The sequence below is a fragment of the Saccopteryx leptura genome, chromosome 5 (assembly GCF_036850995.1).
Source record: "Saccopteryx leptura isolate mSacLep1 chromosome 5, mSacLep1_pri_phased_curated, whole genome shotgun sequence".
Classification (NCBI taxonomy): domain Eukaryota; kingdom Metazoa; phylum Chordata; class Mammalia; order Chiroptera; family Emballonuridae; genus Saccopteryx; species Saccopteryx leptura.
The window spans coordinates 190259040-190283637 of NC_089507.1; the positions used below are offsets into that span (position 1 = coordinate 190259040).

At 40.7% G+C, this 24598-nt stretch overlaps 1 protein-coding gene across 2 annotated transcripts in view; it reads right to left on the reverse strand.

Moving 5' to 3' along the window:
- Positions 1–24598, reverse strand: part of PLCB1 (phospholipase C beta 1) — a 686820-nt gene that overhangs the window by 101440 nt on the left and 560782 nt on the right. For both annotated transcript variants that reach the window (XM_066387177.1, XM_066387178.1), the window contains exons 24-27: positions 16536–16668; positions 13812–13865; positions 8961–9180; positions 6148–6328 (exon numbers count right to left, since the gene is read on the reverse strand). In XM_066387177.1, the coding sequence (XP_066243274.1) occupies positions 6148–6328; positions 8961–9180; positions 13812–13865; positions 16536–16668 (588 nt within the window). The remainder of the gene's footprint in view (positions 1–6147; positions 6329–8960; positions 9181–13811; positions 13866–16535; positions 16669–24598) is intronic.

The window sequence follows — 24598 nt, forward strand, 5'->3', positions numbered from 1 at the left end:
GTGCCTGGGCAGCCGCCCAATGTGGAAATCACAAATTTAAAATTCATTAATTTTTTTTAACGTTCATCTGCACAACAGCGCATTCTAAGTACCTGTAGTAATGTTCATTTCATCCATAGATGCAAAACATTTGACAGAACTATGCTGGTAATATTTATTCATCTCATAAAACTCATTATACCTTTGATGAAATACTATATTTTAATTCTCTCACGTTTGTTACTTCAGTAAACAAACATATAATGTAAAGCGAAAAAGTGCCAAATAACCAGGGCTGACATCTTGTATTTTTGGGTTTTTTTTTTGGTCAGGTATTATTTAATATTTTTTCATTAATATTTTAAAACTCTTTTCTATAATCTAGTTTTGTATACCTCTTTTGTTGTTCTAATTTAAGTATTCAATACATGAAATAATAAACTACCTTTGGTATATCATTTTTTTATACTTAAAACAGTCATCAGGGCAGAGAACTGGTTGTTAAACTATTTGAATGCCACCACTGCTTAAAGTAAAAAAGAGGGGAACAGGTGGGAACAGGCAAACACACGAGCCTCTGCACCGAGTAAAGATTGTGGTGACTGTGAGAGAAAGTGAGGAAATCTCTTCTTGAAGCCACTAAGAAGAAGGAATAAGAGAGAAGATAAAATGTCAGGCCAGGAACTGCAGAGACTGCAGAGCAACCCTGTGGACCTCACCACAAAGTCCCCTCTCACTAGGCTGAGGGTGTTGAGCCTTGAATGAGATGTTGTGGCTGATTATGGAGAGTAATAGAGGATTCTTAAGGGGAACTCCTTAAGAATTACCTGTACTTACCAAGTCAATTTAAAATTAAAACCTGCCTTGGCTGGTTGGCTCAGTGGTAGAGCATTGGCCCAGTGTGTGGATGTCCCTGGCTCGATTCCCTGGTCAGGGCACACAGGAGAAGTGATCCTCTGCTTCTGTACTTCTCCCCTCCCCCCTTCTCCTCTCTCTCTTCCTTTCCCACAGCCATGGCTTGATTGGTTGGAGTGTAACAGCCTGGGCGCTGATGATAGCTCCACGGAGCCTCTGCCTCAGGCATGAAAAATAGCTCAGTTGCAGCAGGTCCCCAGATGGGCAAAGCACTGGCCGCAGACGGGATGCCAGATGGATCCTAGTCGGGGCGTATGAGGGAGTCTGTCTCTCTATCTCCCCTCCTCTAACTTGGAAAAAAAGAAAAAAATTAAAACCTAACCGTAATGGTATAGGCAAAACTCAGGGTCAACTTCTGGCTGTGGATGAAAACAGATAAACAAGTTGGAGCTGACTCCCCACCCTGCAGCTCTTTCCTGGAACACGGTTCCTTGACTGGGGTCCAGAAATCCTTACAATACCCATGGAAAGACTTCAGGGGTGCACAAGACCTTACATGAGGTCGAGGAATTTACATCTTCATTTTCACTCACCTCCGCCTGAGAGCAATCATTTCCTTTTACTGCGAATTGAGGCAAAGAGTGATTTCTATAGGACCTGTGACTTTGTCACCAGTAGATACTCATCCTGTTTGGTGATCAAGCTGTCAAGAGTCGAGAGCACGCTTTATTCTCCATTTCAGCTAACAGAGATTTTAGTCTTATTTGATTCACTTTGAGCAAATGTAAGGATCCATCACTCTAAAACTGTGCTTTTTCAACTTGAATGTGTAACAGGTCACCAGGGACTTCTATTAAAATGCAAATGTGATTTAATGGGTCTGGGTGGGACTCAAGAGGCCACACTTCTAATAAGCTCCCAGGTGATTGGGGACCACACTGGGAGGAACCCAGTTGCAGAGCTATTTGGACTTAGAACTTTAAAGATGAAGATCCTATTTGGACTTAGAACTTTAAAGATGAAGATCCTATTTGGACTTAGAACTTTAAAGATGAAGATCCTATTTGGACTTAGAACTTTAAAGATGAAGATCCTATTTGGACTTAGAACTTTAAAGATGATCCTTCTTCGGATTTAGAACTTTAAAGATGAAGATCCTTCCTCGAACTTTAAAGGTATAAAACAATTTTTGAAGCAATAGATCCTATGATAGTTGGCATGTAATTATTCGCCTCCCATGATAATATTAACAATTATTTCTAAAAAAACTCTCTTGGTATTTATCAGTGTATAGAGTTAGGCAAACTGTTTTCACACTGTGCTTTCATATCAATTTGTTGATATCTTTATTTTTTATTTATCACGTGGTACTATATCTGTTTGTAATATGTGTTCTCTGAGTGTTTGGTGACCACGTCTTCTTTATGTCTAGTGGCTGGCATAGCGTTTTGCAAGTACTAACTTTTAATGAACATTCAGCAGAGAGCTGACCGATGCATGCTTTCTCTCTAGATGCCTGCACTGTGGGTGTGGCATTTGAAATGGACAACCCTCATCCAAAACACATTTGTATTTAATTCCCAAAGCAATTTTGGAAGATAAAATATCTTCTGTTTAATTTTCCTCATCACCCAAATATTCCTTTTTACCTGAAGCCTATTTGCTTTTTAATTACACTTCCATTGGTCTAATTTAGCCTCGAAGGTCTGTTCATAATTCAGAACCACAGCCACAGAAACCACAGTTCCGCGTGCTGCTCAGCAGAAAGATATGCCAGCAGAACAATTCCTGGTTGTTACAAATGGAGTTGGTAGAAGTTCTGATCCACGCGTTAGCTAACAGGCATGGAGTATAAATTGTGGATGCTCCCAAACAGCCATAAAATACACTTTGTTTGATTCTAAATCCAAGGTGTTTGGGGCTTAGCCTATTTAATGAAGGCCCACGCATGTGTGTCCAGAGGCACAGGGGTCTTTATCTGAAATCCAAATCCGCAATTTAAAAACTATTGAGCCTGACCAGGTGGTGGCACAGTGGATAGAGCGTCGGACTGGGATGCGGAGGAACCAGGTTCGAGATTCCGAGGTCGCCAGCTTGAGCACAGGCTCATCTGGTTTGAGCCAGAAGCTCACCAGCTTGAACCCAAGGTCGCTGGATTGAGCAAGGGGTTACTTGATCTGAAGGCCCACGGTCAAGGCACATATGAGAAAGCAATCAATGAACAACTAAGGTATCGCAACAAAAAACTGATGATTGATGCTTCTCATCTCTCTCCTTTCCTATCTATCTGTCCCTATCTATCCCTCTCTCTCTGACTCTCTGTCTCTGTAAAAAAAAATAATAATAATAAAAAAATAAAAACTATTGAACTGTACACTTTAAAGGAGTGAACTGCATGGTATGTGAAATAAGTCTGTAAGAAAAAAAAAGAGAAACAGTATTCCGGTCATCATAATGAAGGACTTGGCTGTCTGCTCTGTGTAGATGCGGGATCATTATGATAACCTTGGCTTGAAATCTGAATTAGTGCAGGCATCTGCATTATGTTTTTATTTTTTTGTTGTTTTGTTTTTGTTTTAATTTTTTTGATTTGGGTGATATTGGTTAATAGAATCATACAGGTTTCAGGTGCACAATGCTACATCTGTATATTGCTTTGCATGTTCACCACCCCAAGTCAAGTCCCCCTCCATCACCATCTCTCCCCCTCTGTCCTCCTCCGTCTTCCTCACCCCCTTTCTCTCCCGCAATACCCACACTGCTTACACTATGGTTTTAAAGCAGGGGTTCTGGAGTCAAATCAAGGTTCAAATCCCAACTGTACCACTTTCCAGTTGCCAAACCTTGGGAGTCACTGCATTTCTTGGTAAGATTTTTACTCTGCCAAATGGGCTGACAATAGTACCAAACAGTCATTATTATGAGGGTTGAGTTGGACAATTCCTGTGAATGGCTTAGCACAGTGTATGGCCGCACGGTGGGTGCTCACTACATGATGCTATTTTAATTTTTATACTATTATTTTCTGGAGTACTAGAGAGGGTGTACTGGAGAAAGACAGATGGCAGTGGTTATAGCTGGGTCCCAAAGTCATTATCTACCATTAAAATTCACCGTGACCTTCTCGAGTCTGGCAAGGCAAGCCCTTCCTTACACCAAACCTGACTGTTGCCTGACTGTTCTTCCACTGCTTAGAGCTCAGTGTACAAACAAGGTGCCCCATGAACAACACCACGTGGAGCTTGTTGAAGATAAATCCCCGAGTCTCACATTCAGGTATGGGGCAGCGGATTTCAAAGTGTGGTCCTGGGAACAGACGCATCGGCACCAGCACCAGCATCAGCACCAGCATCAACACCAGCACCAGCACCGCATCAACACCAGCATCAGTACCAGCACCAGCACCAGCACCAGCACCAGCACCAGCACTGCATCAACACCAGCATCAGTACCAGCATCAACACCAGCACCAGCACCGCATCAACACCAGCATCAGTACCAGCACCAGCACCAGCACCAGCACCAGCACAGCACCAGCACCGCATCAACACCAGCATCAGTACCAGTACCAGCACCAGCACCAGCACCAGCACCAGCATCAGCACAGCACCAGCACCGCATCAACACCAGCATCAGCACCAGCACTGCATCAACACCAGCATCAGTACCAGCATCAGCACCAGCACCAGTACCAGCACCAGCATCAGCACAGCACCAGCACCGCATCAACACCAGCATCAGCACCAGCACCAGCACCAGCACCAGCAGCCTTACAAGAGGGCTGTTGAATTGAAAATTCAGGGTAGTACCTAACAATCTGCTTTAACAATTACCTGTCCTCCAGGTAATTTGGATGCATGCTACATTTGACACTAGTTGACCAAGTGGAATCTGATTTTTGATAGGCTCCTGCTCACTTGCATACTGTCATTGGGACCCAGTACTAGAACAGAATTGTGCTTTATCCTGGTGAAATCATCCACCAATTTCCATCCTACCAGCAGAAACAGCCACAGAATTCTCTGACATGGACAGCCTTCAGCAAAGAAATGCACAGGTCGTTCAAAAACCTCCCAGACCCCTTTCCCTCTGGGCACACTAATTTCTGTTCGGCTTGCATGTTTGTTTTGTTCTGGGCACAAGCTTGTTTTCAAGGCCGCTTTACTGATTGATTCATGTAATGTTTCCATCACCAAATATTTAGCATGTCCCTACTAAGTGTCAAAACATCAACAGCAGTGGAAAAAGTGTCCCAGTTCATGAGAAAACATTTTGGAAGACAAAACTGACCCTTAACAGAGATGATGATATTTTCTTTCACTGGGAGCCTCAGCAACTGGACAGACAACACTCCATGTTGACCATTTAGATACTGATTCTGAGTATAAGGAGTGGACTGTATAATTCTTTTAATTCTTGAGAAGCCCAGTGGTACAAAAATAGAAACCATTTATTTGCAGCAGGTTCTTAATTTTCTTAAAGTGTTTTCTAATTCTTTGTGAGGTTTCAAAACTCCCAAAAAGCTATTATAACCAAAACATAAATCCGTGAAAATAAAAGCAATAAAACATAGCCTCATTAGCAAACAGAGGGGAGCTTGGAAAAGATGCTGGAATAGTATTAATGTGGCACAGACTATGTAATTTCCAGTTCTAAGAAATAATGATTATAGCTTTTTCAATCCCAGGCACTGGGTTTTGATTGTGCTTGTAAGTTAATCATGTGCTAAGTCATATGTCATAATATGAATCTGAAAATTTGCATGTTACCTCTCTCAATCACCTGGCATCAAAATAATATTATTGGGGAAGGAAGAGGAAGAAAGATGCCAGCCATATCTGCCACGGTCTCCCTTAAAAAAAAAAAGTTTTTATTTAAACCTTTTTGATAGCCTGACCAGGCGGTGACTCAGTGGATAGAATGTCGAACTGGGATGCTGAGGACCCAGGTTTGAGACCCCGAGATCGCCAGCTTGAGCACAGGCTCATCTGGTTTGAGCAAAAGCTCATCAGCTTGGACCCAAGGTCGCTGGCTTGAGCAAGGGGTTACTCGGTCTGCTGTAACCCCACAGTCAAGGCACATATGAGAAAGCAATCAATGAACAACTAATGTGTCACAATGCGCAATGAAAAACTAATGATTGATGCTTCTCATCTCTCCATTCCTGTCTGTCTGTCCCTGTCTATCCCTCTCTCTGACTCTCTCTGTCTCTGTAAAGAAACAAACAACAACAACAACAAAAGACCCAAAAACCTTTTTGATAGAAAATAGGGTTCTGGCCATACACACATAAATCATGTTTCTCAGGCTTACCAGTTTAATATGTTCTCGCTTCTGGTATTTTTCACTATAATACTGCTCTTGTCGAAGATTAAGAAGTTGCTGCTGCTGTTTGTCCTTCAAGTCTATTAACTTTTGGGTCATTTCGGCATCGAGGGCAGCAAGATCCTGCTCGATCGTTGATGAACTGTGGTCAGGGCTGCTGGGTTCTGACCTGTGGGGACACAGAGCTTGACTCACAAAACATCCAGGTCATCGTAAGGTGGAGGCTGGGTGGAGATCCAGAGCTCCTCCTAGAGAGAGCACTGTGTTTGGGGAATAAATATTTCTATAATTCACTTCAGGTATCGGCTAAAACCCCGAAGACAAGACATTGGCTTTCACCACTCAGTATTTGACTGGCACTTTCTACTTTATAAAAGGCTTTCCCAACAACCTAATGAGTAGTACGTCTATCTCCGGTTAACATTTGAGGAAACCGAGGCTCAGTGAGACAATGTGCCTAAAAAGAATGAACGGCGAGGCTTCAGTGTGCGAGGACAGACAGGGAGGGGAAGGTTAGGTCTGTGCTCTTTCGTGCAGCCTGGACTCAGGCATGCCAGTGTCTGGACAGATGCTACTTGTGCGATCTGCTCTTCACATCACGTGGCAAACTCAGTTGCGGTAATGGATATATGAATAAAAAACTCATCTAATGAGCATTACGTCCATTTATAACTCTTGGTTATTTTTACAATTTTAAGGTGTACCAAAGGGGATGGGAGATGGACAGCCATAATCAGGCCTCAGTGGCTCTGTTTCTGGAAGGAAAGTTTCTTTTGATGTGTCTTTTGATACTAGATGCTTATGGGTTTTTGTTTGTGTGTTGAGGGAAAGTATTAAAAAATAACCAAGGGGGCCCCAGTTGGTTGCTCAGTAGGTAAGGGTGTTGTCCCCAAACACCAAGGTTGCAGGTTCAATCCCTGGTCAGGATATAAGGGAAACAACCAACAAAGAAATGCTTCCCTCTTACTCTTTCTCTTTCCCTTTCTCCCTCTCTTTCTCCCTTCTTCTGTCTCTCTAAAATCAATAATAAAAATAAAAATAAAGTAACCAAGGGAACAATGTTTCTGCATCTTCTGTAAAAACGGAGTTGAAAACATCCCTGTGTTGCCTAATGTTGCCTGTTTAAGATCCATGAGATGAATTCGTTTGTAATTTAATACTGGGAAAATGTTTGGCTCTCTTGGAAAAGCCAGCAAATATCCTTTAATCAGATAAAGAGAATTGTCTAACCCATGTTTCCTTTTCTCAGAAGCTAAGAGCTAAATTCAGAGTTCAAGGACAGAAATTACATTAACTAGTTGGTGTTGTCCAGTAGAAACAAAGCCACATATATAATATTTTTGTACATACGTGATTTAAAATTTTTAGTAGCTACTTTAAAAAGTAAAAAGAAATGATTAAAATTAATTTTAATACTACATTTTATATTACCTAATACACCCCAAATATTATCATTTCAACATGAAGTTAAAATAAAATCAGTGTCAGTCCATATCAAAATATATTAGCTTAGATTCTTTTCTTTTTAAATAAAGTCTTTGAAATCTGGTATATGTTTTATACTTATAGCAAATTTTAATTTTCATGAGTCCTTCCCAAGGCCTCAATGGCCACCTGTGGCTGTGGACTCCCATACTGGACAGCAGGTCAGAAAACCTGTTAGCCACTCAGTCTGTATATGTACGTGTACATGTTGTTTTTCTTTTTCTTTTTTTGTAAGAGTTTTACACACGTCTTACTTAAGTTACTTCAACACTCTAATGGAAATTTGAAGGATAAGACTCATAAGGAAAATACATGTGAATAAATAAATGACTACAAACATATCACGAAAATAGAAATTTAAAAGAAGTTTTAGGTGGAGCTTTACCGGAACTGTTTGTGTAACTGTGGATAAATGTTAATCCCTTCAGCTTTCAGCTACTTCCTTGAAGAAGTGACAAAAGTTCACCTAGAAGGCTTCTAAGGCAGCTCCAGTTCTGAGAAATAATGATTGAGTTGGTTTTTAAAACACTAGTACAGGGTTTTGATTGTGTTTTTAAGTTAAGTACATATTAAAGCTTGTGTTCACAATACGGATCTGAGAAATGCACCTTATCTCTCTCTATAGCCCGGCATCAAGATAAGACGATTCATAAAGAAGGAGGGATGTACAGCCCTCCTGACTCAGCTCACCAACAGAGAGCTTAAAGGCTCACATAGCTCCCACATTACCATATCCACTACTTGTGGGTGATAGTATATGTAGGTCATGTTAATTGCTCTGTCCTTCGGGCATACAGTTGGCAATCAATAAATATTGGTTGAATAAATGTGGAAGAGATGCTTCTCCCCATCAAGTCTGGGTGAATGGAGCTGTGGGGACCCCCAGGTCCAAACACAAGGGTTACTTGTGCAGTGCTTTGTGGGTTTTAGATATAGCAGTAAAGGATAGTTGAGACTTGTCTTTTCTGCATGACAAGTTGTCTCTTCAACTAGGTTCTAGGCCCTTGGAAAAAATATCTACCCACCAGGTTGGTCGCTGTAATATGGAAAGTCAACCAATTGATACTGGGCTCATGAGCGAGAACTCAAGGGTAGGACTTTCTGCATGTCTATTCTCAGAATATGGTCAAATAAAGAAATTCAGTCCACAGGCAAAATGGAGCTGAGGTGACAGAAGAGCTATAGAGAGTGGAGGGCGTGGGGTGGCTTTCCCTCTTGCAGTGGTATAGGTCCAGAATATGGTACAAAACATCAAACATTCATGTGAATGACTATATTCTTCATGCCATCCTACAAACAATACACACCCAACTTACTTTTTCTTACTATCCTTTTTGGCCGTCTTTTCCAAAGCCGCCCTCCTTCTTAAGTAGTCATTCTGAATTTCATTATATTTTGTAGTGTGTTCCTTGATAAGATCAGTGGTTTTCTTATGGTGTCTCTTAACCAGGTCTTTCATTTCTTTGTAGTGCTTCTTCTGCAGTTTTACAAACGATTTCTGTTGCTTTAGCTCTTCAATAGTCTGTGCTTCCACTTCTGCAACAAATGAGTAGAAAAGCTAACAGACATGGAAGTACTAAAAGTATAGATGTAGAGAGCAACCTGCTTATTGAGCAATGTTTTTCTGACCCTGGCCAACTGAAAGCATAAGAGCAGGGTGTGGATGTCAAACATATATATCTGGGTTCCAGTGTGGTTCCATCACTTGCTAACTTCATGACTAGTATGTTTAAAAATTTCTCAAAGACTCAATTTCTTCACTTGTAACTTTTCAAACAAGTTTGGGTTCCCTATAAACAGAGCCCAAGAGGAGCAATCAGGTATATGTGATTTACTGAGGGGAGCTCTTGGGAGAAGAGTGAGGATTGGCAGATAAGCAGGGGGAAGTACCGTATTTTCTCATGTATAAGACACATCTTAATTATGAGGCCCAAATTTGAAAAAAAAATGTATTACATAAAGTTATTGAACTCAAGTTTTACTCATCATAAAATTCATACAACTCCTCATCACTGTCAAAACTCCCATCCATTAGCTTGTCCTCATCTGTGTCTGATGATGAATCACTGTCTTCAACAATGAGCGCAAAAACAAGCATGGAAAAGTGGGAAATGCAAGTAAAAAATCTACATCCATGGTATAAGAGGCACCCAGTTTACAGACCCCAAATTTTTCAAAAAGGGGTGCATCTTATACATGGGAAATATGGTAGCTATGCAAGAATGTGGGCTTAGCTGGAATCTGGCTCCTGCCTGATTTACCTAGTTGCTCTGGAGTATAACATGTACCATAGAGTCGGCCTTACCTTCCAGGAAGAAGGTCAGCATTTTGCATATTTGGGACAGGCAGTAGGGGGAAGCGTAGATTACTGGAGAGGAGGCTTCCTTTTGGCTGAGGACAATTTTCAAGAGCAGGGGAAGCTATGAGCTGTTATCCGCCAGCACTCACCACAGCTGGAGGATGGGTGCATCAGAGAGTAAAGGGGGTCTGGGTGGGACACCAGCAGCATCCACCTTAAGGGTCACAAAACCTCCCTACTTTTTAGGGCTATTGCGATGATGAAATAAAAGACTTGCTATAAAGTATTTAACACAATTACTGGCAGTGTGCCTGTAGATGCTTAACAAATGATTATGCAGGTTCTACAGCTGCAGTCACAGTAGAGACATGGTACATGTGTATACTTATCACAGTGTTCCAGTATAAAGTCACAACAGTGAAGGAGAGTCCCTTACTGTGAGTTTCCCAAAGGCACCATACGTGTTAGCGGCATCTTCCATTACTACATAGTTTATCCAATGTTGAGAAAAATTTAATGTAAAAGAACTTGATCTTATGACATTCTATAGTTAATTGACATACTTCATCCACTTTAGAAAAATGCATTTTAAAAATATGTTAACATTTCTGAAATTAAGATGCATCTTATAGTCCATAAAGTATAATCATGTGCCAGGGTGTTTTTTTTTTCTTAGCCATCCATAAATAATGGGGTGCCTTAACATTGATGGTGTCTTAACCACAATAAATTACCATCTATTTGGACCTAGGTTAAGTCATAGTTCACATGTTTCCATGCTCTGATTTGAACTTTCTGCTCCTGGGAATAAAAACACGTTATCATAAATATTTAGAACTGTCAAGAGATTCAGAAATAATATATGCCATGAATAACAACAGACCTGAATAGAAAATGAGATATCTAAGGGATAAATGTTGAAATCAGAAAAATAATTTATGTTCTTAAATGCTGAAGTCTTTAAGCAATTGGAATACGTCTCCCTTTTTTATAACATGTCCATGGTCCTGACATTCAATTCCTTTTGACAAAGAGTCCAAGGAGAAATCAGGTGCATTTACTTAACATTTTCCCTTAGGCCCAAATAAACTCATTATGGTTGCATAATAACTTATTATATTAATAAGTCATCAAATAACTTGACTTTGGGTGATGGGCATACAACATAATTAACAGTTCAAATGCTATAGAAATGTTTGCCTGAAGCCTATGTACTCTTATTGATCAATGTCACCCCATTAAATTTAATTTCCAAGTAAACTATGCAAAAGTAAAAAAAAAAGAATTTATAATCCTAATGAATTGCTACATTTTTGACAACAGAATCACTCTCACTTCTTTAAAAATGGAGTACCACCCATCAGCTATGGCAAATTTAGCAACAGGGTTCAAGATGTCCCAACACATGATTTTAAAAAGTTCCAGAGAAAATACTTAAAAAAAAAAAGCCTATGAATCAAAGGCTAGTTGTTGAATATGCTCTAAAGCATAATGGTAATGTCCATTTATATAAAGAAACAAACATTACTCATAAACAAGCCATCCAGAGATAATCACTGCTAATATATTGATGTAGACCCATTACCTTTTTTTTATTAGCATTTATTTATTTTTAAATAACACTGCCATCATTCTCTACTTACACTTCTGTCTCTTGTTTTATGGGTCAACATTGTATTGTTACCCAGGGAACTAAATCTTTAAAAACACATTTTATTTGCTTTTTTTTTTTTTTTTTGTATTTTTTTGAAGCTGGAAACGGGGAGAGACAGACAGGCAGACTCCCGCATGCGCCCGACCGGGATCCACCCAGCACACCCACCAGGGGGCGACGCTCTGCCCACCAGGGGGCAACGCTCTGCCCCTCTGGGACATCACTATGCTGCGACCAGAGCCACTCTAACGCCTGGGGCAGAGGCCAAGGAGCCATCCCAGCGCCCGGGCCATCTTTGCTCCAATGGAGCCTCGGCTGTGGGAGGGGAAGAGAGAGAGAGACAGAGAGGAAGGAGAGGGGGAGTGGTGGAGAAGTAGATGGGCGCTTCTCCTGTGTGCCCCGGCGGGGAATCGAACCAGGGACTTATGCACGCCAGGCCGACGCTCTACCACTGAGCCAGCCAGCCAGGGCCTAAAAACACATTTTAAAAATACATTTGTCAAGCAATTTTTATGCATGTTTTATGTATTATTTTGGTGAAGTATAAATACATGCATCAAGGTAGATAAATCATAAAGGTAAAGGCCTATACATTTTTACAGAGTGAGTATCCTTCAACAACCATTTCTCAGAACAAAAGAAGGATATTATGAGCACCTAGAGGTCCTCTTTTTGGTTCCTGCTCCTCACCAAGTGTAATCCAAGCTGTTTCCAGCAGCATGGATTAGTTTTGCTTGTTTTGAAATTTATGTGGATGGAATCATAAAGAATGTGCCTTTTTGTGTCTCTGTGTGATTGTAGTTTCTCTATTCCTAGAGCTGTATTCAATTTTAGTTTGAGACTATACCAGAATTCATTGATCCACCTACTGTTTATGGACATTGGGTTGTTTATAATTTTGGCCTCTTACCAATAGTGCTCTTTTTGGTGTACATTTCCATTGCATATTGGGCCAATTATTATAAACATTTTTCAGACTCTAATACATACTGTTAATTGTATTAAAGAAAGCTTGTACCAATTTTAGTCTCACTAGTTTATGGAACTAATCAAATATAAAATATCTCCAAACTGTGGCCCAGTTCTTTCTTTCTTTTTTCTTTTTAATTCAGTGAGAGGAGGGGAGGCAGAGAGACAGACTCCCGTATATCCCCCAACTGGGATCCACTGAGCAAGCCCACTAGGGGGTGATGCTCTGAACATCTGGGGCCACTGCTCCATTGCTCAGCAACTGAGCTCTTCCTAGCACCTGAGGTGAAGGCCATGGAGCCATTCTCAGCTTCCGGGGCCAACTCGCTCCAATTGAGCCATGGCTGCAGGAGAGTGAGAGAAACAGAGAGAGAGAAGAGAGAAACAGAGAGGTGGAGAAGCAAATGGGCACGTTTCCTGTGTGCCCTGACCAGGAAACGAACCCGGGACTTCCACACATGCCAGGCTGATGCTCTACCACTGAGCCAACCAGCCAGGGCTCTAATTCTCAAACTCTGTATTCTATGGTCACAAATGTATGATTTTCTGCATTTACAAATTACAGTTTATTGTTATCACTTTGGGAAAACCTGCATTCCTGTGAGCTGGGTCACATGTCCAGTATGATATTATTTTTAAATTCTAAAAGAGATATTTTGTGATATATTATTTTTATACCAATGGGATTCTATCTGCCAAATACGGTTACTACTCTGTGATCACATAGTGTAATGTGGCCTCAACTAGGATTGCATAGGTGGCGCAATGGATAGAGTGTAAACTTGGGATGCTGAGGACTCAGGTTCAAAACTCCAAGGTTGCCTGTTTGAATGTGGGATTATAGACATGACCGCATAGTCACTGGCTTGAGCCCAACAGTCACTGGCTTGAAGCCCAAGGTCATTGGCTTAAGACCAAGGTCATTGGCTTGAGCAAGGGGTTACTGGCTGAACTGGAGCCCTGCAGTCAAGGCACATATGAGAAAGCAATCAATGAACAACTAAGGTGCCACAACAAAGAATTGATGCTTCTTATCTTTCTCCCTTCCTGTGTGTCTGCCTGTCTCTCTCTCTCTCACTCGCTAAAAATTAAAACAAAAAAACTAGGACTGCTTATCTGTAAGCATTTTTAGAGAAGAAATATTAATAATGTTATTTTTCAGAGACGAGTGGAGATCCTCTTTCCTCTAAGTAATTACATTCTATAATAGCTGTCTAATTCCACATGAGAATGGGTTATATTTACCTGTTAAAACGCTCTGAATAAGATCTTCTGTTTTGGCAGGTGCCTTTACAGAACCTGAAATAAAAAGATAAAATAAATAGCCACTTTTAACTTTTTAAATTTCATTCATCCTGTTAAACATTTGGCCCTTGAGTCATTATGGAGAAATTACAAATTTGGGAAGAAAAAATAATTCCAGAAAGATCCTAAAACATGTCCTCATTTTGTTATTTAGAGGCAAACATAATTAAATGTGAATTTATATGCTCCATTTATAGACAAAAAGGATATCCCTCCACTCTGAATCAAAATTGTCAACAAACTCAGTTAAGCAATGCTAGTGCCATCTTTTGGCAAAATCAGGAATGGCGAGTGGTCTTTTAAAAACCAAATGCTGACCAATTATTGTCACAGGCAAGATCCGTTGGTGGATGACAAAATCAACAGGAAAAAGTTTAAGGAGAAAGAGGATATTTGCATCATTTACAAGTATCTCCCCCAATATATCCATTAACTATAAAGGAGAAAATCATAACTCCCAGTGGGGAAACCTGGTAGTCATAACCTTAACCAAGTGACCCAACATTACCAATGACAAAGCATATCAGCATCGGGTGCCCTGATCATGAGAAAACATCAGGTTGGCCCAAATGGAGGGGCATTGTACAAAATAACTGACCAGTACCATTCAATAGTGTCAAAGTCATTACAGACAGGACAGAATGAGGGACTGTCATAGATGAAAGGGAAATAGGTGACGTGACAATTAAATACAGTGTAGGATCCTGAGTTTGAACCTGGATCAATAGAAGGACACTAGTGGAAAGCAGGTGAGTTCAAACAAGGTCTCTAGTTCAGTTCAGGGTACTGTACCAAGGTTAATGTCCTGGCCTGCTAATTCTACCATGATTCTGACAGATGTTAACACTAGGGAAGTGGAAATCATTTTTGTAATGGATTCTGTCCCATTTAAAAAATGATTCTCTAAGTCAAATTGTTTCAAAATATCAAGTTAAAATAAACACATGCTAAAAGTCTAAATTCTCGTTTACTCTTAAAAGCACATGGCTACATTTACTCACTTAGTTAAATGACTTGTTTATATTCCAGAAGCACTCAAAATATTTGTATTTGGTATATAAAAAAATCATTTGAAAATATCACTTCTTGTTTATGACCAAGTCATCTTACTATTACAAATCTCAACTTTTTCAAAGCACAGGCCCCAATCATGTCTGATACAAATTTAATATACTTCGTTCTTTTCAAAATCTCATTCTCCCCCATTGGAAGTACCCCTCTCCTCCCAGATAAAGGGTCTGGATTTCACTGCTGCCACACACTGGCATGACAAGGACAGCGGAACGTGAAGCTATACTTCCATGGAAGGAAATCCTTTCCCTTTTTATTTACTTTATTTACCAATTCAACAAAGCATTATCAAGTGCATGCTATTCCCCAACTCTCTGCAGAGGAAACATCAAACTGAAGCCTAACCCAGTAACCCTAGTATCTACTGGGGAAACAGGACATGCGTATGATAGATAATTGCCTGAGGCAGTCTTAGAATAAATATCAAAGTTAGCTGCATAGAACTCAAAGGCTTTTCCAGAGAAATAAGACATGAGTATAGCTTTGGCAGGAGCACAGAAGTTGAAAGCAAGAAATTCAGGATCACAGGGAACTGTGTCAGTCCTGATGTCACTCTTCACTAGTTCAATGGCCTTCAAGAAGCCCTTTGTCACCTCAGAACTGCAGTGTATTCACCTGCACAGTGGGGACAATAATAGAATACACCCTCCTAGGCAGATGCTATTAGACAAGCTCAATGAGATAATCGACATGAAGGGTTTAGCAGACTTCTTGGCACCTGGTAAATGCTCAAGGTTATTGAAAAGTGAATGGGAAAAAGATGGAATTCTTGCAGATTTTTGACTTAGTGAGGTAGAACTAAGAACGCACTTCTAAAGCATAGATCTATTGACAAGAAGTGTGAAGAACTCTTCATGAAACCTTCCAGCAGAGAGCGATCATGATCCATCACTAAATAAAGACACCAAAAACCTAGGTGATATTTTACTGTGGCTTCTTAAGTCATCAGCAGAGCCAGATGAGCACTTAGGGGTCTCTTTTGGCCTTCCTTCCTTCCTTCCTTCCTTCCTTCCTTCCTTCCTTCCTTCCTTCCTTCCTTCCTTCCTTCCTCCCTCCCTCCCTCCCTCCCTCCCTCCCTCCCTCCCTCCCTAGGGGTCTCTTTTGGCCTTCCTTCCTTCCTTCCTTCCTTCCTTCCTTCCTTCCTTCCTTCCTTCCTTCCTTCCTCCCTCCCTCCCTCCCTCCCTCCCTCCCTCCCTCCCTAGGGGTCTCTTTTGGCCGGCCTTCCTTCCTTCCTTCCTTCCTTCCTTCCTTCCTTCCTTCCTTCCTCCCTCCCTCCCTCCCTCCCTCCCTGGGGGTCTCTTTTGGCCTTCCTTCCTTCCTTCCTTCCTTCCTTCCTTCCATCCTTCCTTCCTCCCTCCCTCCCTCCCTCCCTCCTCCCTCCCTCCCTCTCTCCCTTCCTTCCTTCTTTCCTCCCTCCCCTCCCTCCCTCCCTCCCTCCCTCCCTCTTTCCCTCAAACATTTCTGGAGCCCCTTTAAGTCCTTGCACCCTTGCTCATGCGATGTTTCAGGTAATGAATCATGCTTCCTCCTTTGTGGCACAGATAAACTAGAAGCTCTTTTTCATGTTGTCCACTCTCTTTTCTGAGTCCTTACCTGGAGTAGGCTGGTTGTGGAGGGCCTGGGAGGGTGGTTTGGGTGTCAAGGATGTAGTGTGATTCACTCCATTTTCTGCTGGAGTTGTCCTGGCTTCACTTGGAGCCTCGGATGGTGTTTCCCCAGGATCAGCCTAAAATCAGAAACACCCTTTCATTTTCCACATTTCTTCCTAAACCAACAAGGCTATACATTTGACAGCATTTCCACAACTCACTTGGAGTCTGAAATAGCAAATTTGAAACTCTCCAGAAAGCAAGGTAAAAACAGCACAGTGTTGAACCATGACTGGTAAGGTTAGTTGTGTGAAAGACCCCAATTTTATGGCTTCCTATGTTTATGCCCCCAGGTAGGGCCTCACACATTGACTTTGGACCTGACCACACGATGGGCTTTGGACAAATGAGAATGTAGCAAACACTTGATGCAAGAGAGAAATGAAAAGGCACTGTGAGTTTTTCTTCTTTCTCAGATCCCTGCTGTAGCAAAGGAGACTGAGAGACCACGTGGAGGAGAGTTGTCATCTGGACAGGGAAGTCCTAGAACAGCCAGACCCAGCTGGACACGTGCACATGAGCAAGCCCAGCCAAGATGAGCTGAGCATGGTCCCGAGCAGCGGAACTTCCCGGATGACCAAATGACTCATAAAAAGTAATAAGTAGCTGGTGTTGCAAGCCACTGCATTTAGGGGTTGTTTGTTATGCAGCAGTAGCTAATTGATATAGTCGTTTCTAGCACAGATTTTGGAGCTGAAGTTACCTGGGTTTAAATTCTAGTGCTGCCACTTATTAGCAGCGTGATACTAGGCAAGTCACTTAACTGTCCCTCAGTTTCCTCACCTTTATAGATGAAAGCATATATGTACAAAGGATCATAATATCTATATTGTAAATATCTGTAGAGCAGTGTTTTTCAACCGCCATCTGTGGACCTGTGCTGGTCTGCCAGAAATTTCATGCTGGTCCATGAAGGAGTTAACCACAAGATTGGCACAAAATTTCTGGCAGACTGACACCAGTCTTTGGACCAGAGGTTGAAAAACACTGGTTTAGAGGACCAAGGAATTTAATAAAGTTCTTAGCATAATTTCTGGCACCAAGTGAATATGTGTGGTGCTGAATAAAGAAAGCATTTAAGCCTATGCATCACCACCAATGAATGATGATGATGATGATGATAATAATAATAATAATAATAAATGCATTGAAACCTATGAAATGTCTACTCCTACCCCTCCAGCAACTGGTACACTGCCCTGTGCACAGTGAACATTTAATAAATGTTTGTTAAAGAAATGCTGACCTTTATAAAATGATTGCCACAGTAATTACATGCCATTTTAATGGTGCTTTTAGTGCTTTAAATGTTCTGTAACCCTTTTTTAGAATTGCCTTCTGGCTCCATGGCAGATTTTACTGACAATAAGGCCGAGCACAGTACATTAAAAATGATATCAGCCAGTAGCCAGAAGTCATTTGGAGCTCCATGTTGTGACATTTTATCATGTAATTACAGATAACAGATTGTGATATTATAGCATTTTATAAAAAGATGGGACTGACAAGAATGACATTGAATGCCACAAACAGCCTTCAATCTGTCCTCTCAAAAAATCTTCAAAACATAAGTTCCAACACCACTTTATGTGATGGTAGAACTCCGTTTAATTCTGCAAATAATCCCTGCTTATCATGAAGCCAAGACAGTGGAGGGATTACTGAAGGTCTTTTCTAAAGACTTTACTAAAAGGCACCTATGTAACTTGCTATTGGCCACAAGATTAATGGAAGGATCGGTGTTTGCATGTGTTATGTCTATAGTCTGCATTTCCCACTGCACCAGTTCACTCTGTATCCCATGGTAAATAACGGCAAGTTCAGGGACTGCAATAGTCACTTAATTTGTGCCGACATAAGCGTTGTAAAAATGTAGACACCATTCTCAAAAGTTTACTCCATTGCACGAAAAAGGTATTCACTTATAAAAAGTTAAACGAGTTAGATGAAAACAATTTATAGAAGCTTTGACAAACCAAAAAGCACTTATAGTAAAGCATTACTACAATTACATTTTTTTAATGTCATCACTGAAAGGTGGAATAATTCCCACTCTATGGATATATGAACAGAAATGGAAAAAAACAAAAAAACACTAAAAGAATTTCTTTGTTCTGCTTAAAGGAATCAATGGAAGTCAATACTTGAGACTTTATTTCCCGCTGGTCTTTTTCCAAAAGTTCTTTTTTATGAATTTGAAGAAAATAAGCACAAAATACTTTCACATCGAACTAGAAATTATGATAGAAACCAAAGAACTAGAAATGTCAGTATTCTCAATTTAATGGAGAGACTCTTATGATTCATTTAAACAAGTTTCAAAGAAAGAAAGTGCAGAAGCTAGTGTTTCAATTGCACTGAATTTTCCTTAGCTGAGCAGAGAAAAATGTGTAGCATTAAATACAACAGAAGTAGGCTATTGCTCTCTAGTGGCCAAATCAAAGTATTACAACAGTTTTTTCTTCACAACACAGAGCACTTGATTTATAAAGCCAAACTTTTATTTTAAAAAATATTTGTATTCTTCCTATTTAAAAAAAATGAACAGAAGTGCCTTTAAAATATGTTAAAAGATTTCCATCTTAGGCATTTGCACATTTGGATATAATGATTGTGCATTGGATAACTATGACGTGGGGAACTTAGCTGGGTGATTAATATGGTAAGTAAAGGGTCTTTCAAATACCAACATATGGCTGAGCTGTTGGAGATGGGGGGTCAGGCTGTCTTTGCCTAAGTCCCCTATAAAGTGCACTTCCTCCCATGTAGTGATTAGTACAATAGCATCTCATCTGGGGCGCCAGGTGGGTGTGGGGCAAGGCCATCAGTTTTCCTGGAATGTTAGGGTGAGACTCATAACTCATGACGCAGAAACATACTCCACTTGGTACAAATGGGGGAGGTGGGCGTGGCTTTGTCAGAGCTTATCTTTCCCTCAAGAGAGAACTTCCTCAAACACATGTATAATTTGTACCATAAATTTCTATTAGCTGAACAAAATAAGATAATTATCTGCCCCAAATTTCTAAGAAATTCAGATAATTTCTAAAAACTACATCCTGATGTATGTATTCTGAAGTGTTTAGGGATGAAATATGCTAATATTTGCAGCCTACTCTGAAATGCAACAAAAATAAGATGGAATAACAAATGGATAGAGGGATGGATAAATGAATATATATTTGATAAACAAATGTATTTAACTTTTTTTGTGACAGAGACAGAGAGACAAGAAGGGAGAGAGATGAGAAGCATCAATTCTTTGTTGCAGCACCTTAGTTGCTCATTGATTGCTTTATCTTATGTGCCTTGATGAGAGGGGGGTAGGCTACAGCAGAGCAAGTGACCCCTTGCTTAAGCCAGCGACCTTGTGCTCAAGCCAGCGACCATGGGGTCATTTGTATGATCCCATGCTCAAGCCAGCAACCCCACGCCCAAGCCGGATGAGCCTGTGCTCAGGCCAGCGACCTCAGGGTTTTGAACCTGGGTCCTCTGTGTCCCAGCCCAATGCTCTGTCCAATGCGTCACTGACTGGTCAGGCCCAATGCATTTAACTTTTAATTATGAAATCCAGGCAACTGATATTTGATGTGCATTGTATAATTCTTCAATGTCTGTGTATGTTTGAACATTTTCAGAATAAAATATAGCAAAACTTCTATATTTTGAAGCTCATTAGGATGAGTTAGAAGTAAAAGACTGCTTTAAGGTGATGAATAAATCCATCTCTTGACTTCAGCATTTATAGCTTCTTGATTTACCAAGTAAAGTGATTTTGGTTTTTATTGCAATTAATACCCAGCATGTTCTTCCAGCAGTAATTGGAACATGGGTCTAATGGATTCTTTACACAGCATGAGCCATGTCGTCATATAAAGGGATCATCAGCATTCACACAGTCTCACTTTGTTGCAACATTAGGGACAGCTACAAGTCTACAACATGTGTGAATTTTTATTAATGTAGGTCTCTTCCTCCAGACTGTACAAGGTCTATGAGAACATCTGCTGTTTCTTCTAATTACATATACACGTGATGCCCAGCATGGTGACGGACACTCAGTTGCACTAAAACTTTTTTATTGAATAAATACATGAGTGAATAAAGCAACGAATTTTCCCAATGTATAATCAATAGATACACTATTATTGACAAAGTCGCATAGCTAAAAACCATCTATATGTTATGCTAAAATGAGAAAAAATTTTTGAATGAATAAATGAATGATAAAAAATATTCTGCCTTTTCTGTTTTCCACAGTTAGAGAATCTGCATTGACTCATCATTGTCATAGCTCTGCTGACGATTTTATATGTGTATTGCATATAGTATTGTTCCTACCAACTTCATTAGAAATATTGATACAGTCTCCAAAATATTCAGCAGAAATGAACTCTTTACAGTTAGGCAGAAATCATGAATTCTTTCGAAGAGAACATAGACCAATCACCCTTTACATGCATCCTATGAGAACATATATTTTATACTATTTAAGCCAAATCAGTTGGCAAAGACATTGGCCAATCACTCACAGAACAGATTCTGAACAATTCCCGGAGAAGAGTTTCTCCTAGAGCCCTTCCCAGTTTCCTATGGTTGACACTTGAGAGTACCTGGATTTAATGGGAGAGCCACGTGCTTGTAAGAAACAGATAGAGGGCTCCAAAGCAATGGTTCTCAACGTGTGGTCCCTGGACCAGTGCATCAGCATCACTGCAAACTTGTTAGAAATGCAATTCTCAGGCCCACCTTAGACCTACCACATCAGAAAATCTGTAGGTGGGGCCCAGCAATCTGGGCTATAGGAAGTCATCCAGGTGATTCTGACACATGCTAAAGTTTGAAAGCCTTGCTACTCAAAATATAGCCCATAGACATCAGCATCAGCACCAGCATCACCTGGAAGCTTGTTAGGAATGCAGAATGTTGTGCCCTGCTCCAGACCTCTTAAATCTGAATCTGCAGTTGAGCAAGATCCCAGGTTGGTCATCTGCACATTAAAATTTGAGAAGCCCTGCTCTAAAGCAGAGTGGGAAACTTGGTCATCTAGAGTCACACTTTTATAATCTCTGTGGCACTGGACACCACATGGATGACAACATTCAAGTTTCTGGATTCATCACTGTTTTAACGGCAGAGGAACTTGAAGTCACGCATTAGAGTCCACCGAAATTATAAAAATTATTGTGGAGGAGTTTGGTAAAAGCAGCAGGGGAGTTGAACCAATCATTGAGTGGTTTCAACTCAAGTGAATATATGGTCTTCTCTTGAGATCTCATATTAAAAGGCCCCAATTGCTTCATTTATTGGCTATTGACTATAGGCAAGTCACTCTACCATTATAAGCAATCATTTCCTCTTCTAAAAATGGGGATTATCTTCATTAGCTATTAGAGAAATGCAAATCAAAACTACAATGAGATACCACCTCACACCTGTTAGATTAGCTATTACCAACAAGACAGGTAATAAGTGTTAGAGAGGCTGTGGAGAAAAAGGAACCCTTATCCACTGTTGATGGGAATGTAAAGTAGTACAACCATTATGAAAGAAAGTATGGTGGTTCCTCAAAACATTAAAAATAGAACTACCATATGACCCAGCAATCCCTCTACTGGAAATATACCCCTATAACTCAAAAACACTGGTATGTAAAGATACATGCAGCCCTATGTTCATCGCAGCATTGTTCACAGTGGCCAAGACATGGAAACAACCAAAAAGCCCTTCAATAGAAGATTGAATAAGGAAGAGGTGGTACATATATACTATGGAATACTACTCAGTCATAAGAAATTATGACATCAGATCATTTACAACAACATGGATGGACCTTGATAACATTATATTGAGTGAAATAAGTAAATCAGAAAAAAACTAAGAACTGTATGATTCCATACATAGGTGGGACATAAAAATGAGACTCAGGGACATGGACAAGAGTGTGGTGGTTATGGGGGGGGAGGGAAAGGGAGAGGTTGGAAAGAGGGGAGGGGCACAAAGAAAACCAGATAGAAGGTGACGGAAGACAATCTGACTTTGGGTGATGGGTATGCAACATAATCAAATGTGAAAATAACCTGGAGATGTTTTCTCTGAACCTATGTACCCTGATTTATCAATGTCACCCCATTAAAATTAATAATAAAAAAATGGGGATTAGTACTATATTTGTCCTGATTGGAGTCCAGATTTATCCAGAGCACCTTGTAAACTTCAAAGCCACTCAGAAATGAAAAGGACAGCATTGTTATTTGAAGGCGAGTGCCTAAAAGGCAAACTTTCTCTTTGTACTTTATTAGCTGCTTTGTAGTTCAGTGGCTGGGAGAAACTGTTGTTTCTATAAGTTGGTCTTTTGATAAATTATTACTTGAGGAGGCAGGTTTTCATTTAAGGTGAATCAAAAATAACCAAGTAAACCTCATCTTCAATTTTATCACCAAGTTCTTGAACCAGGGACGGGTATTAAATACATGTCCTGGAGGCCCTGGCCAGTTGGCTCAGTGGTAGAGCGTTGGCCTGGCTTGCGGGAGTCCTGGGTTCGATTCCCAGCCAGGATACACAGGAGAAGCACCCATCTGCTTCTCCACCCTTCCCCCTCTCCTTCCTCTCTGTCTCTCTTCTTCCCCTCCACAGCCGAGGTTCCATTGGAGCAAAGTTGGCCTGGGTGCTGAGGATGGCTCTATGGCCTCTGCCTCAGGTGCTAGAATGGCTCTGGTTGCAACAGAGCGATGCCCCAGATGGGCAGAGCACCGCCCCTTGGTGGGCATGCTGGGTGGATCCCAGTCGGGCGCATGAGGGAGTCTTTCTGACTGCCTCCCCGTTTCCAACTTTGGAAAAATGCAAAAAAAAAAACAAAAAAAAAACACCCCAAATAAATAAATAAATACATGTCCTGGAAAAATAAAATGGCACCAAAAACCTTCCTGAGTTAAGTACTGTGGCCTTATGAGAGTACCCCCTTGGATTTTTGCTGCTTGGTAACTTTACTGCTGAAATCTGCACCAAACCATAGGACTTCTTCTTATCAAAGTATCAAAGCCCTTTGAAAGTATCCAAGGTGCCATGCACGGAGCTAGGAAACAAGTATGTTAGATAAATTTCAGAGCACTTAGAAGAACACAGGAGTTTGACAACTGAAAAAGTAGGCCTCTTGGAAAAAATGAACTTTGAGTATTATCAAACCACTCTCCCTTCCAGCATCAAAATGTGAAGATCACTCACCCACCTGCCCTTGTAAAATACAGACAACAGAGCAAACTCCTGAGAACAGAAATTTTGGCTTTGCGGGCCGAGTAAGGTTTAAAAACTTAGGTACAGGCATACCTCATTTTTTTATACTTCACTTCATTGAGCTTCACAGATGTTGTATCCTACAAACTGAAGGCAAGATCTTCCACCAGAAAAAACATTAAGACCTGCTTTATTGCGATACTCACTTTGTGGTGATCTGTAACCAAAACCGAATGTCTCTGAGGTGGGCCTGTACTCTGTCTTAGACCTGAACTTTCCCCACATGTGAAAACGAATGTTTGGTGACTGAACGTAGGCTTTGTAATTTCAGAAGATCAGGGTTGGGAGATACGTAATATATATCGACCAGCAGCCAGTATACAAACTGATCAAATAGAACCTATACATATATAAGCCCAACTTACTGATGAACAAGTTGTGATAATATCCAGTGATTTAAAGGGGGGAAATCGTGACATGTGATTTAACAAACAATTCAAAGGATGTTCCTATTTAAGGTAAAGGTCTTAGAGTCTGTGCTCAGTCATCCAGATAACCTGCTGCAGGGGACAAGAAGAGGAACGAAGGGCGAGTCCTCAGTAAAGGTTACTAGAAAACTAGTTTTGTTAATGATGCAGAGAGTGCAATATGGCGCAGTATAGACCTGTCCCTGGACCAGTATTATCCCATCAGCTGGGCTGCGCTGGAGTTTCTGAGCCGCAGGCCCCGCCCCTGACGCTTTGGTCTGCACATTAAACTCTGAGCCGCAGGCCC